This window comes from Varroa destructor, unplaced genomic scaffold, assembly GCF_002443255.2.
Source record: "Varroa destructor unplaced genomic scaffold, Vdes_3.0 BEIS01000006.1, whole genome shotgun sequence".
NCBI lineage: Eukaryota > Metazoa > Arthropoda > Arachnida > Mesostigmata > Varroidae > Varroa > Varroa destructor.
In genome coordinates, this window is record NW_019211459.1 from 9,178,193 (window position 1) to 9,194,467 (window position 16,275).

Below are 16,275 nucleotides of genomic sequence, written 5' to 3' on the forward strand. Positions count from 1 at the left end.
CGATACCAATGAGCAGTATGATAACAGCAACAGAAAGCTATACGCGAAGAATACAGCCACTATTAGTGCTATTATGAGGAGAAAGCTAGGGAACGAACGTGAATATATTGAAATCAAAGAAAGATCATCTCCTAAAACGGCAGACCCGTTAACACAGAGCAGATTAGCGATATTAGGTAGCGTGAACAAGGGCGTTCGGAAGTAGGCAAGCATCTTGTCTATGCGAGCTGTGCAGGACTGGGTCCAAAGAAGGCAGGTCAAACGACGTGCACAATGAGCAGTAGCAGGCAGCTATAGGAAGCAGCAAATACTGTGGTACTCATAGGGCACATATGGACGCCAAGCGAACTACCACGTATATAGATACGATATACAGTTAGAGATTGAGTTGACGAACAGTTATAATAATGATAATATAGCTTGAATTTTTCTAGAGGACAGAAAAAATGTGCCCAGTCAAGAGCACGTTTTGAGAGATTGATTTCATTCTTTGCAAGCTGAAATTGGCATTCTGTTCAAATCTAACGAACAGAAGAAACGATTAAAAAACTAGCATACAAATATCGTGTCGGCAGCGAAGCAGCTGAGTATAGTAAAAATATGCGGCACCAAAACGGTACAGACCTTGAAGTAAATCGTTTATGAACCACACACACACACACTCTGTTATGAAGACACTTGAAAGCTTCTATTGGCATACAAAGATCACAGATCCATTTGGTAATTTTGCTACACACGAACAGCTAATTATAGGAGACGATATGTGGAAATCATGCCATCATCGATGCTGCCATCAGCGTTCCACTGACTTTCAATACAATGTTTACTTTTTGGTTCAAGTTTAAGGGCACTTCCTGGTTCAGCCACTGATATCTATCTACCTATCAACTGAACGTAGCGGAGAAACATATACACATAGTTGGTCATTACTACGCGATGCACATTAGCTTTAAGCACAGGAAAGCTGTTGCACCATTGCATTTGCTCGCTTTCCTTGGATTTACGTATAATAACAGGTCGCAACCGCGCTTCTATGGAGCACACACAACCTTCTGAGCCTTTTCGGGATCCTAGTTGGTCCTGCATACTGACGGGTCACCATTGGTCCAAAATCTAATGGCGATCGTTTGATGCACATGCCTTTTGCCCACGGTGCGGCCGCAGCTGAGCGTCATCGCTGCGGAGGCTGGTTGGCTGGCTGAAACAATAGAATGGCTGAAACAGCCTAAACGATCTCGGCATTTATGAGCTAGCAAGGAAGGTTTTCCATAAGGAGAATAATGTAGGGACGCATAGAAGTTTAGGCATATATATATGTTAATAAATGTGTGCTGATACGCACATATATATTCTGTTACGCTATTGAACCGGTGGGAAAGGAAAGGGGGAGGGGGAAGGGGAAGGAGGGAGGGGTATTAGAAGAGTGGTCGGTAGGAACAATTGTTAGAATCAGCGAATTGCTCATTATTTGCACGCAGGGAAGGCAATATGTCAGCTTGTGAATCGTGAGATGTTCGGCTGGAAGGACGTATGCCTGTGGCGGCTGTGCACGTCGGAGAACTGTTTACGAACGGATGACGTTAAAGCAAACGGGTTGCAAATACGATTTAAGCCATTGAATATATATACATGTATTGTAATTGTTTCAAATTGTAGCATGGTAGAGAATTATCGGTTTGTTTGAAGTATCCAGCTCTGGGTCAGCTCAGTTTGCTCATACGACAACTTAAAAGACATGGCCGCTTTTCTTCATCACGTTTCAGTAGCTAGCGAGCTTCATTATCTACACGTCTACTGCTGGTAACTTCCGTTCCTTGTATACGAGTACATACGTAGTTTGCATCGGTTCTTAGCGCCTAGGAGACCTAATCAATCGTGTTTCATCTTTGTGACTCTCGCCTCGCCCTTTTCCTCTGAAGGCTAGGTTTTCCAATCATGAAATGCCTAAAAAAACATGCTTCCCTGGCAGCGAAAAAGTTTGTTAGCGGCAGTCATCAAGCATCGGGTCTCGACTGGCTCCATAGTGCCTAACTTTAGTCGAAAGCATTGCATGCTGCTCGAGTCCTCAGTCTTCTATCCTGTTTAACTGCAAGACGTGTAAACGCAAGCCGGCGGCTCACAGCTCGACTGCGTAATAAGCCAATACCGACCGAATGACTAGCGAGAAGTTTGTGTGCTCAACACAGGCGTCTTTCCTTGTTCACTGGAACTAGTTGGTTGCGTTCGTGCGCGACGCTCGGGTGAGTTCAGTCCGGGAATGTGTTATGCTGACGGGGGTGATATGGCTGTAGTGATCTTTGGGTCACCACCGTCGCTTCTCAGGCCAAGCCCTGTGGGTTCCTTCGTGGAGCAATGTTGACGCGTCCGCTGGGTGGGGAACTGGACCCCGCTTGGCTAGACTCTAGAGTTTCCCCATCTTCTCTTCCCCCTGTTTTCGTCGTAAAGAAGAACGAGTTGGTTCGTTTAAATAAACAAAAAAAACTTGGCCGCCAACCGGCAGAGCCGAACTGGCGATGGTCTTCGTGGTAGCAGTGTTGGCTATTGTTCGTTTTGAGCGTTCTTTCGTTAGTTAGTTAGCTGGCACGCTAAAACGCAATCTACGTTAGCTTTGGCCTGGCTGGTTAGCACGAGAAAGAGGAGGAGAACGATGTGGAACATACGCCGCTGCTGCTGCTAGTAGCGAAAGAAACGCTGCTAGCGGTCGCAGCTTAAAGCGGACGCAAGAATGAAGCTTACACGGTGGCGTAGCAAGGAAGCTTGGCAGGAGTGCGTTCGGGCTTAGAAAAAAAGGAGGATGGTCAGACAGGATAGTCGGAGCCCGGACGGCCGATAGAGTCCTGATTAAGCAAAGCTAAGTTTGCTTCTCGACAATACAGCAAGCGTCATGGGTGAAACCCAGGCTGCCGGCCACAAGGTGAACGATAGCATATTGAGAAACTCTGCTGAGCAAGAGGCAAGTGGGCCGTGGCCGGGGATAGCCGGAAGGAAGGGGCATGTGCTAGCGGCGAATGTAGCGAAGCGACCGTAGGAGCCCGTTGAAGACGAAGAGACGAGCGGACGCATTTGGTAGCTGCCCAGTTTGGATGGGGCTTGAATGCTCAACTTTTTAAGCCAGCCAACGCGTAACGTTTGACTGTGCGAGTGCACGAAGAGAGAAGCAACTACTAGTGAGAGTGGGCTTTGGTCGCTTGCTGACTAAAACTTCACCGGTTTCACTTGTACGTGGCTCTTGAGCGATTAAAAGAATATGGCACATTGAAGATTTGGTGGCTGTTTTGTATCATTGAAGGGGAATTCATGTAAAGGATGGTAGTAACTATTGGATACCATCTATTGATAAGGACGATTTACAAACGGTAGCTCTTGGTACCTTACTCACATTTATTTGCCCGTGCTTGACGCAACAGTTTACGATGTTTCTTATTTTAGATACTACAATTAAATGTCTAAGACGAATTGCTTCATTTATGGAATATTTTAAGTGTGATTTAAACATAGGTTCGAATTTCTCTTAACTTTCCTTCGTCCCGGCTTCTTATCATTTATCTTTTTTTCTCTTAACGTCTACCGATAGCACGCGTTTGAATATATAATCTCTTTCGCTCCGTTCTTTTCAGAATTCTCTTTGTGGCACTGCTCTGCTCCGTTGTACTCGTCTATCAAAAACCGAAATTCGATCGGACAATAGAAAACAGAAAGTTCAACTGTTTGCAGTGCCTACTTTGTATAAATGCGTATGTATGTCTATGCCCCTACGGATATTATTGTTGCCCTACATTGTCTAGTTGTGTTTATTGTATGCCTGCCGGCGAACTCAGGCCATGTTTGCTACATAGCTGTTTCCGAAGCTGCTAAACCAACGAAGTCTCTGTGAACTTCATCTGAGTGTGCTTCTCTCTGTCTGTCACACAGTGAAACTCATAGCACACACAAAGTCACAAGGGCAGCACCTGGTCATAGTAAGCAGTGAGTGGTCATAGTTCATTGCGCGATGAAGGAGGGCGGATGGGGTGGAACGACTGTATGTGTGGAGTGCGCGAGGTTGGCGCAAATATCCACTGCTACAGAAAGAAATAAGCAGATCGTGACGCGCACCAGAGAGAGAGACAAAGAAGTCACAGAATCCTCAGCGTTCTCTCTATTTCGCTGTCCAGTCATAGACTTCTACATATTCCCCCACATGACCCCCACCTCTCCACCGCTTCTCCTCCATTTGCTTTCGTTCATTGCGGCAGCCCGTCATCGTTGCCCCCGCCACCGCCGCTGGCGTAGTAGTCAGCGATGACAGCCATCTAGGACAACGGCCACAACAATACCATAGGCGACCATACTACTCTCTGTAACAAAGGCACGAATGGTTGCTGTGAAGAGTTCCAGCAGCCAACGGATCTGGGTTATCATCCCTTCATGGGCTGTTGTCGGCGGCCATCAGATTGTCCTCCTTTGGTAATGATAATAATAATGGCCCACAGCTTAAATACTTATATGCTTCATGCCCTATGTCTGCAGGCACCTATCCTATATGTTAGCGGCCTAAGCTGTGCTTCAGCATGGGGCTTCCGGAGGTTGTTGACTGGCTAGGCAGTAGCGCCACTGGCTGTCTATACAGCATGGCAATGGCTGTGCTAGCTTCGGCGGCAGCGGTAAACTCAGTGGTGGTGGCACCCGCAGAAACGATGGGGGCTCACCAGTCAGCCTGTGGCAGCAGCAGTGGGCAGCCCAACCAGCCAATCCCCTCTCGGCTAACGCCCTTTCTGCTGTGGCTATGCCTATGCCTTCCTTTTCCCGTCCCCATCGTAGGCAATAATACTAAATCAAGAGTTTGAATGAATGACCCTCGCAGGCAACCCGCCGCTGCCGTTTCTGCCGTCGCCGCGAGCGTTCGCGCGGGGGCTTTAGTCCTCCTGTGCCTCTTTCTCTCACTCTGTATCTCGCTCTTCCTACTTTCTCTGTGTTTCTCAATCTGATTCCCCGAGACCCCGGAGCGGGGGAGGAGGGTGCTCAGCTTGGTCCCATTTCTGTCTCCCGGTCTGCGATCTCTCCCAGTTTTTCTCCCGAAGACTTTTCCCATGTCCCTCTCGCAGTCTTCTCATTTTGCTCTCTCTAGATCCACCTCGTTTTCGTTCACTCTGACGCGGTTCTGTTTGGCGGTAGCTTCGTCTATTGGGCTGACGTTGAAGTCGTTGCAGGCTGCATCCTGCGTTACCTCGTGGATTGGCTGTTTCCCGGCATGGTCTGCCGCCTCTACGTCCGCAGTGGGGGTTGCTACGAGGTTAGTGATTTCCTTTCCACCAACCATACTAAGGCCCATCAGCCCATGGCCCCTTTTTAAAGCCTGCACTCTACTATTTCTTTACACTACAAACTTGTATTCTATTGTGGAAAAGTGAACTGGCATTCCCTGTTTCATAGCTCGCTGGCTGCTGCTACTTAAAGGCGTCGATTTCAATAATCTTGGTATTAGAGTACCGCTCAGTCATTCGGCAGGTCGACGCACCTTGCGGATTTTTGTGTACTGTATTCTCTATTCACTTGGTTGTTATTCATTAGCTGCTGATAAATACTCAAAATGTGCCACATCATAAATCCTATTAATAAGGAGTGAGAAACACGTGAAGTAGTCGAGCTTTAAATTAATGCTGACCTACAAAGAGAGAATTGGTTCTTTGAATCATTTTTTTTTCTTCATTTTCTTTTGCTCATAATCAAATTTGGCAATTCCTTTCACCTTTTTTATTTCAACCCTTTGTATGCAATGGCAACTAAAAGTGGTCCCTTCTAAACGGCACTCAGGTTATAGGTCCGCATTACAAGCGCGCAGCCTAAGCGCTCACTGCTTTATATGTAGCACCAAGTCACAGCTAAATTAAGAAGTTATATAAAGTATATTACTTTACTAGCATGAGTTCAATTAGTACACTAATTTTAAGTACTCCATCTATGAAATGTGATCTCAGTAGACAATGATGGGTAAATAATGCACCATTGTATAAATAAGTTAATTATAGTAAACATCAATCATGAAATATATGCGCGATGTGCTTTCTTCCATATGCCTGGCGTTAATTTAAAATGAGCTATCAGTCGACAGGACTGCCCCCTGGGCTACTTAAAGGATACTGCTGGCTCGAGTCCGCTATTTGCTGTACGAGTCATACCAAGGTTCTATTGGTCTGTTTGTGAAATGACATATTTCATTTGGTTAAAAATCACTCGATGCTTTAGGTGCGAAACCCAAAGGTTGAATAAGACCAGGGGTCACCGGTTCAAGTCCCACCGATGGTGCGGAGCACTAAAGTTAAGGAAACAAAAAACGAGATGTCTATTTAATAAAAGTCGCTAACAGATGCGCCAAGCTTTACGCTATGTATCGACGATAAGCATTGCTCCACAAAGCTACCCCCGGCAAGAAATAAAGTGCGTCCTAGTTTGGTTCCAAATCTAGACCATCCCTTGTGCTCCCGAATTTGATAGGCAAACATGCTGTTACAGGTGGAAAATTGGAAGTTGCTTTATTTTAAAAACAAAGCAGTGTCGTGTCCGGCTTCTCTTTGCATATTTGTTTTTGCATACTGAAATGTAAACTTGCTTTATTACTGTATAACCGTCCAATTGACTATTACCTTGAGGGTTCCGCAGAAACACCGATCGAGGCCGACACTACTATGTCCGCTAGGCTTAGATATCTTAGCACAAGTACCTAAAATGCCTTTTATCAATGAAATGTAAGGAGGCAATAAATTTCAGAGAACGTTTTACGTGTTACGACGTCCACTGTCAAAATTATAGGTGACTGGTCATCCATATACGCCACCTAAGTACTCGTTATATCTATGACAGTGTGTGCTGTAGTCCAACAAAGCAAACTTTCTCTAATTTAGAAGCTCAAGGTTCTTCCGATCTTATTGCCGCTTGCAGGATAACAATAATCGTTATTCCATGCGCACCGGCATCGTAGATAATTAAATTAACTTAGCACAACTTCAACAAAGTTAATGAAAAAATGTTTCTTTCCTTCATCTCTGTTACCGTATTGTTTCTTGGTAACGTATAGCTATTGGTGTCATCTTTAGAAAGATGGTACCTTCCGCGCAAAGCATAAAGGCGGCCTGCTTCTCACGTGTTGGGATGCAGAAAGCCAATGTTCGACTAGACAATATAAATGTTAGTTTAAGTGAAAAGATTGAGATGGCAGCGAAGCACGTGGAGGATGCTAACTGTTCCGGAATAGCAGCATTGCTGTTGCGACAGAGTACTCTCCAAAATGAGTGCAAAGAGAGGAGTAAGCGCATGCGGTGAAGAAAAATGCCTCTTGATTTTCTTGGCTATTGCTTTGCCCTCTGGTTGCACTGGGCAACCTCGTAGTTTTCATCGCGCGCTACAATGGACCCCAGCAGGCCTGAAACTTTTTTGTGGGTGACGCCGGTAAGAGTAGCGGTTTCAGTGCTCAAAATGAAGGCCACTCTCACTGAGATGAACGGAAGTGAACGCTATTACAGCAGCCTTTCACAGGTGGCTTTGCTCTATGCCCTATCCTGACTTCTGTTCCGCCTTATTCTGTAATATAATGATTGCTATTGTCAATAATTCTACCATGCTGTTTCACTGTTTGGCGCAATTAAGATACGGATTAAGGAAAGCTTTATGGGGGCAAATGTAATGCTTTGCAACATGTACATAGATCGAATTTGGCATGCGCATGTCAGAATGTGATGCCTTTGTTGTTACAATTAATATTTTTATTTGCCGTTTTATAATCGTAATTTCTATATATCGTAACAAAGTTCAAGAATATCCCAAATCTAGCCATTACGATCTTACATAATATTAGACATCAATATTTATCGGTGGTCGACTGATTAGTTTTGATGACCGATTAATCTGTTTACGTTTATCAATCATTATCAAGGCGCGAGATGCAGTACATGGCCCCAACCATAATCTTTACATATGATTTCAACTATTTTACGCTATCGAAATAGAAAAATTTATCATGTAGAAAGTATATGCATCCTTGTGCAGATGGTAGTATGTCAGCGTTTTAATCTATTCTCGGCCGTTTATCAAGCGTAGCTTCAATCACCGGCTGGGTGCTCGAAATAGCCTAGTTATCAGGCATTTTATATTATGAATTCTTGTTGCACTATATTGCATTACTGTATTATCATTGTTCTATTCATTAGTTGTGTCATAAAAAAAAAACCCTGTAACATAAATCGACAATAAAATTAGTATATGACCGGCATTCGTTCCGCATCGAGTTTTTCGCTCGGGTACTAGTTAAAAAAGTACTTAAAAAAAAAAAACACGAATAAGGCGTGGGTATATTTGTTTGCTTAACAGATATTTTTTTCTTTTATCAATCATTATATGTCTGATCGAGGTTTCTCCTGAAGGGTGAGAACGTGAGAAAAGAAAAACAATAATATATCACGGGTCAGGATAATTAAGCATGTAGCTAGGTCTCAAACGAAAATGAACCCACTAAAAGCTCTGCTATTGTAAGATAAATCGTTAGATTGACACCGTTGTGGCTAACTGTTTAATTTTGCGCCGTCTCCTGATGTGACATGAGCCCCCGCTGGGTGTTTTGGAAATGCTGAAAAGTTCTGATAGAACCGAATAGTTACAAATATTCTATGTTACCAATATTTCTTAGCTGCGTATTATCTTTGTTGTGACGAGGGAAAAAGAGAAGCTCGAATCTAAAAACTATCGAAAGCTAATTTAATGGCAAGTACATAGTAGAGTATAAGTACATAGACATCGAACAAAACTATGAGATTGACACTCATTTCACAAATGATCAGCTCAGAGACCCTATCTCACACTTTCGCACCACCTTCTATTGAGCTTTGCCCACGTCTATAGCTATTCTAAATATACAGGGAGTACACATACCTACAGCATCATAACTATTTGATACCTAATTTGTTTCGAGGATCCGTTAAGAGCTCTTAAGGCCAGGCTGGGTTTTCTTTTCAATACTTACTTCGTGACCAATACTTATCATAGTGGTTTCACTGCAGAACATTACAACGCTACTTCTATTTAATGTATTAGTCAAAATCAGTTACATAGCTTCTTCGAATGGCTTTTTATCTTTGAGAACAAGGAACGAGAGAGAAACTACTACTAATCTTTAAATTGATCCAGATGTTCGCTTGATTGGATTGTCGTCCTGTGCAGTAAATGTTCACTAGGCAGCACCCGCTCTACCCTCAGGAGCAGTTGGTAATTACGCAGAGATGCTATATTACGGCATTTGCGCCATTGAAGAGTCTAGGTGGAGTGGATAGATATCTTTATGTTGGTGCTCAGTTGTCTGTTGTCAGCTCCTTCGAAAATTGAGCGGGACGGAAGGATTATCGCCATAATCGCCCACTCTAGCAAGAAGAGACTAACCGCCCTCAGACTGGCGGGAATATTCAAAAATTACGATGTTCAAGTATAGTATTAGCGTCGTCGGCACCGCCGTGGAGCTAATCGGTAGTTTTTTTTCTACAATTAACTGTTGAATCGCAAAGGCTTATCTAAGCTATTACCACCTGTAAGTCAGCCAGTACCACACACTGTAATGGACTTAATCTGTTGAATATCGAATAGCTACATATAAGGCATATATATATATATATATGCTGTGTATTTTGTTGTTTACGAAGGGTCGTAGTACTAATGACTTCGACGTTCCGTGAGAGCGGTCGGTAGTTTTAGGCTATATCTGGACTCATTTGACATTTTACAAAATTATCTACGCACTTATCGAAAAAAACGTCCTCTAGTTGTCACGTACCATGTGACTGTTTTAGTTAGCAGCGATGTTATGCATGATCCATTCAGTGTCGACTGGCATCGCTGCGGTGTAGACAGAGTTCAGTCTATTATGCAGGTCTTATCGAATCGTCGTTATGTAAAAGTTTTCGAACCAAGAACTGGCATAGGGTTCGATGTCATTGTGGCGTTCTGTTGTAGCCGAATTTGGCTGATCTAAGCAAAAGTAACAGTAGTGACAGATCCGTTCTGATGATCGCTGTAGACATATACAGAATCCGGACAAAGAGCCTGACGAATAGATGCAGAAAGAAGAGAAAAAGGATGCTTTATTAGGTATCAATTTTTCGTTGCCAGAGCCTTTGCTGTTTGGTTGTCTGACATCGTCGCTTTGTGATGCGCTGTGCTTCTTCAGGTGTCGAATATTTTAGCGGTGTTCGGTAAGCACAGATAGTGTCATTTAACCGTCAGCCATAATAAATGATACCAGAAGTTTATTGACGGAAAGATGCTCATTATTCACAACATTTTAATCACTCTGTCGTTTGTAACCTGAATATCTCCTTGTGTTCGTATAGATGGCACGGAACGGCACATGTCTGAACACTGAATGCCCGATCGTATATAGATCGCCCGTTAGGCGTTAGGCATAATGGCAGACCTCCCTGTACACGCACGAGTGGATAATAGTCTTAGGTGCACGCCGAAAGTATATTTGGAATGGAACTCGGAAACCATCTGGCTTCTGGTTTTGCAATTTTGCAAAGGGCAATTTTTATACATATATAGCTAAAAAAGTATTTTATTTTTTTGGTATGCGAAGGCATTGAGAACTTGGTTGTCCGATAAGTTAGCTAATAATAGTCTGAGAACCAATAGAGCTAAAAGTTAAACTAGAGGTAAATTTCTATGACGATGTGTCGGCTATGTTGCTTATTAACAATAAACATTGAATGAAAAATGTAATATCAATACCACTATTACCCGATCAACTACGCGTGTAGTAGACAAAGTTCATCAAATGATGAGGTTCGCCTATACTTAATATCCGTGCGTTGAACAAAATGGTATCAAGTCAGACATTACCGAATAGGATACACTATATGTAATTAAGAGGGCCATAGCAGCCCGTCACTGAATCGCCGCAACATCTGTACATGGAAATCCGTGGAATAATGTAGAGTCCTGATAGACTCTATAAGACATGTAAATTCTTAAGTCTACGAAGCTAAAAACCCATAGTAACATCTTTAACTTTTTGCGTAAATGTCATTAGGTGCAACGTTATGTTTTCCTTTGTAATCTCAAAGCCCTGTTGATGCCTTTTATGCCGAAACCTTTTCAGGATTCTAGTCGCGTATTTTCCCAAACTCCACCAAACCAACATGAAAAGTAAACGTAAGTTCCCAAACTTTCATCTTTCATCCGCTTGTAAAACAGCGTCTTATAAAACAACGAGGACACTGGCGTGCAACGTGCACTGGCGTGCAGAAATTTTTATGCAGCTGACTTGGTATAGTCATGCCTTCAAGATTGTCCGCTGTTGTGCTTCAAACGTCCAACAGAAAGTGGAGAGCCTATGTAGGAGAAAAACATGTATCTAACTTCATCTGAAACCTTCTTTTTGAGGAAATAAAATTGTGCAGGATGATGATATCATTTCTTCTCAGCCATCTTGCCTCCACCTGCTGTTACTACTTGTGTAGCCTCGAAACAGGCTACGAAATGTCAACTTATTACCATTTGAAGCAGTCTTGGTCTGCTAGAGCAGCTGGCTCATTCGCTACTGGCTAGGGGAAAACCAGTCAGAATTCGCGACTACCTACTCCATTCGCCTTCCGTAACGCTCTGTGTTGTTTCCTTTCTTTTTGATACTTTTGGTACTACAAAGTACTCATACGATAGACACACAAGCGTACCGTTCCCATCACACCCAGTGCCACTTTCACTATTTGTCCGGCCGATCGCAATCCTCGACAAGCGGTCACCAAATTGTCGAATCGAGGGGACTGAGTTTAGTCAGTTGGATTCGTCGCACCTTTTCGCGCGACTTGGGCACTGCCATCTCACCATCTGAGCGAATTTATCCACGCAAGACAGCAGAGTACTGAATGAAATACACATGAGAAGAACAGCAAGGTTGGTCGCAGTGATAACGACGATTGCATGTCGGCAGTCAAAGGTCAACAACGAGGGGTATGGCATTCAGTTGAGGAGGACACGGATCGGGGTGGGGTCTTCAACCTAACAATTGTAGCAACAGCGACACTAACAAGAAAACTGAGCAAATGGTTGGGCGGTATCTTGTTATGCTCATGTCGACACTGTTTATTGCAAGACTGTGTAGATGTGGTCGATGTACCGTGTGAACGGGGGCAGGAATCCATAAGGGCAGGAATTGCCGGTTCCAAGGATTCAACTGTGCTTTTGAGCTACCATGGTGACAGTAGCCCAGTAATGGCCGTCTGCCGGACCTACGAATGTGACAAGACGACGCGGTTAAGGATCGCTGGTGGGTAGATCTTCAGATCAGAGGTACGAAGCTGAAAAAGAGAAAAATCAGATCAAGAAATCTAGCTGGAATTGAGGCAAGGCTGCTTCAAAATGCAAAGAAATGACATGAGATGGCTTCAGTGAATGCGTTCAGTGCCGTGTTTGCTATTCGGCCAACTAACCAACTATTCCACCGACACACAGTCGACGAAAGAAAGACCCAAGGGAACGTATCATTACCGGCACCAACATTACGGCCCGCGCAAGAACTTACGCGTGCAAGACTCAGCTCTGATGTCGAGTGCAATCAATGTGTTCTCTCTCTCTCTTTCTCTCTCTCTCTCTCTCTCTCTGAAATCTTCTTGTTCTTAACACAGCCGACAAAATACAATAGGGCATCGACTGATTATCTCAGTTGAAAGAAGAAAACTGATCTTCTTCTGAATGCTCAAGACCAACAAAGGAGTCAATTATATGTACTTCATAAAATAACATGGGATAGGACGCTACAGCAGTAAAATGTGTATCACATCCATAGTATTACAAATGGTGTTAGTGACATTGAGAAAAATGCCAGTATAACAAACACGTGTTTTATACCTTAGTCAATATGAAGCGTTGATGAAGAAAGACCTCCTTCTACTGTAGCCTTCTGCTCTTCTCTGTTTGTATTGGAAGCTTTTCGTCATTTTACCAGGCCTGCCTTGGATTCCTTTGGAAAGGAATTGCGACATTTTTAACAGGACGGTTTAACGGTCCTTGGTTAGAACTTTATCACAGAACAAACAGAAAGTTAGCTTTTAACTTTGAAAAACTTACGCTGAGATCATTTGTCGCAACTGTAGCAATCACAGGTATCAGTTGTTGTCAACTAACGGTGCAGAGATTCGAGAAGGGCTAAAAAGGTATCAGAAATTGCAACCTTCCGACAAGTGCCATTCGACCTAAGCCTTGGTATAACGTATCCGTTGAAATATAATATAATAATAAAGTGCTGTGCTAAGAGTACCGTTCGTTTCGCTGCTTGACCCAATTGTCGCTTCTGATATTTTATTGCAGACTACCGTATCTTCTATATCGTACATCACTAGTAAAAGATAGCGGAAATACAGCCTAACCAGGGTAGCAGGACTGATCAAATAAGCCAGTGGCTTGCAATTTAGGTATCTATACCTCCTGAATGAAGGAATCGAAGGGGTGCTGCATTACATGCGTGCGTTTCAGTGAAGTACCTTTTGGTGTGCTATTTCGGCAAAGTATTCTGTAGTCATAGGAAGTGCCATCCAGTTCACTTATTCACTGAACGTTCGCGTTTTTTTGTGTGATCGTTTTCAGCAATTTTCGTCATTTCGACGCTTTGCGCCTGTAACTTTTTTAGCTTTTAATACATAAAAAGCTTTTTATGGAAATCTTTATTGAAATATTGCACCACGCTTCAATGGAAATTTAGTTGATTAACTAACTAGCCTGATAATCAATCCAACTTACTGGAGTTTCTTTAAAATATGAGTAAAAAACAGTGAGAAAACTGCTCTAAGCTTTCTGCATTTTGTAGCTAAAAATGGTTTCTTCACATGAGTACTCTGTGCACTGTATTCCTGGAGGCCATTTCTAAAAATGTCGTCGTAATCTAGTTTGTATATATATGTATATAGTGTGATAGTTAATGTATGTTCCCTATGTGAGTACGTAGTATTGAAAGATATATGTTCCCTGTCCATTCGTAGCCGCAAATACCCCTACCTAGCTAATGAACTCAACAAACTCTAGAAGCAATATTGATGCGTACGTACAGTATACATCGGACATAAGACAAAAAACTGAACTACATTTTGATCCAACAAGACAACGCCTGAAGGCTGGAAGGCCTCTATAAAATTGCCGTTTCCTCAACCATTTTCCTCCACCCAAAGCAATAGTTCTTCCGAGGTCGACCAGGCGGCGCTCATAGTCCTACGGAGCAAATCGATGGTTTTTGACACTTTCATGGGACCAGGATGGCAGTGCAGGCATGCTCTGGTATCTATTATGCCTTATATAATATAAATATCAATTCAGAACTGTTGAAACAACATTAGTTTACTTATAAAGTATGTGACAAATTAAAGCATTGATTGATAACTAAGTTCCTGCCGTCATCCGCTAACAATTCGGCTTCAGTATATGGCCAAAAAAATAATTTTGATTGCTTACTATCACAGCATCACTATACAAGTATGTTCTCGCTAATTACGACCTAGGACATACTGAACAAATTTACAGAGTGTGTTAAATTAACAATATGATGAAATAGGCTTTGTTTTGGTGATTTTTCGGTGATTTATTTCGTCAATGTATGTTTTTGTTAAACTATCATTGCAGATAAATAATCTATAAGCGAAGGAGACGAGCCTCCTGGTGAAATTTCGCGGATGTCTCGTAGGGGTACACACATATGTCGCGATAAACTGTAGCTAAATATGTATGGCTTTTAATAGCCAGCAGCCGAAATATGAGATGCGGTTACCATATAGATAAATAATTGCAATAGCTGTTCTCCTTGAATTCTGCCAGGACCAAATATTTTTTTTTAGGATCTCTTCAGACTGCGTAGCGATCTCATTTGATGCTTACTTAGCACAGACCCTCAACGCAAAGCAGTCGGAAAAATTATTCAAAGGGTTTTGATAAGCTTCAATAATTTAGCTTTAAACAGCGCAATCTCTAATATAGATACAAATATTCTTTAGAAATATTCCTTTCCAAGCGATTAAATACAATAGGGCAAGTGGTACGTACCTCTTGAATGCAGCTGGTCTTTGCCCCCTGTATTACTACAACGTCGACATTAAAAGCATTATTTTTTGTCGTATACTGTATGCGCCTAACACTAGTGCACTGTAACTTCAAGGGTAGAGCAAGCTCACCAGTGAGGTTAGTTTTTTTAGCCTTCCTAAAGGTCCTCAGCGCCAACTATTCGAATGTCGGTGAAGCCCCTCACGGCATGTGGTAAACGCAGCAGGGGCAACGACCACTACCGCCTGCTGTCGTACGGCCATCGACGCAGAGTTTGAGCGTTTGCTCTTTCGCTTTTTTGCTCGCCCCTTTTAAGCCCCTTGGTTTACGTTTCTTTTTTATCGCGTTCCAGTATCGATGGTTCCTAACCGCTAGTCTGCCCTAAGATTCTTCCGCCGGGCATCTTGCCAGGTAAGAATCTCTGCCCCGACCGCAGTGTTTCGAGCTGCTTGATATGTTTAATCTGTTCGATTTACGAGAATGGTGACAGACGAACGGTAATGATAAGTTAATTTGAACCGAGCGTCAAAAAAATTTGCAGCCGGTCGCCAATCCTGCGGCGAAAGCGATCGCGTGTATAGATTTGAAATGCAGATGGGATCGCTGCTGGTGAGGAACGTGAAAAGGTAGAGTTGTGCATCCATGAAAAAAAGCAAATCTGCCACGTTCTATTTGGTAATTGATCGCCTGTCATTAATTAACTGGTTATATAATCCTGCCTTAACACACGTCATATCTACAAAATCCTATCTAACGGTGGTTTTTCTTATTCTGCTTCTGTGAGAATCTGTCATTCCCTAAATTCTTTGGGTACGCTATAGGCTCACATGGAAATCGAGATGCTGCTTCTTGTCTATGTAGTAAGTACCGTTACACAGTATCTGTAAGACGTTTAACTACATTTACCGCCGTTTTGTGCCCGCTTTTCAAAATAAACGTTTCTACATGTCAAGCAGATAGCGACGGGTGGACGAGATGAGACGGAAGCAATCGAAGTTGCCAGTTGTGGCTATCTATGTATGTAGGTCTAAATTTAAATGAAAACTCAAGGCGAGCCGGGAAAAATGCATTCGTGACGCGTGTTTACTATGCGCATTGATCGAGATCGTTTACCACGCTTGGTTAGCTAAGCACAACTCTCTGCGGATTTATCGTTGATTGACAAAGGAAGCAGTGTAAATACTTTGTTTATAATTGATAACGCGACTGATCTACCACACGCGTGTGTATGTGTGT

At 42.9% G+C, this 16,275-nt stretch overlaps 1 protein-coding gene across 8 annotated transcripts in view; it reads left to right on the top strand.

Annotated features, from left to right (window-relative positions):
• LOC111253394 (uncharacterized) overlaps positions 1-16,275 on the top strand; it is a 41,487-nt gene that overhangs the window by 11,848 nt on the left and 13,364 nt on the right. For 2 of the 8 annotated variants that reach the window (XM_086992800.1, XM_086992802.1), the window contains exons 3-4: positions 3,618-3,734; positions 15,392-15,988. The exons of 2 other annotated variants lie outside the window; for them this stretch is intronic. In XM_086992800.1, the coding sequence (XP_086848926.1) occupies positions 3,618-3,734; positions 15,392-15,424 (150 nt within the window). In that variant the 3' untranslated portion in view covers positions 15,425-15,988. Of the gene's footprint in view, positions 1-3,617; positions 3,735-3,912; positions 4,541-11,116; positions 11,960-15,391; positions 15,989-16,275 lie in introns of those variants that run through there. 4 more of the 8 variants (XM_086992797.1, XM_086992799.1, XM_086992798.1 and 1 more) reach the window with 3 other exon arrangements.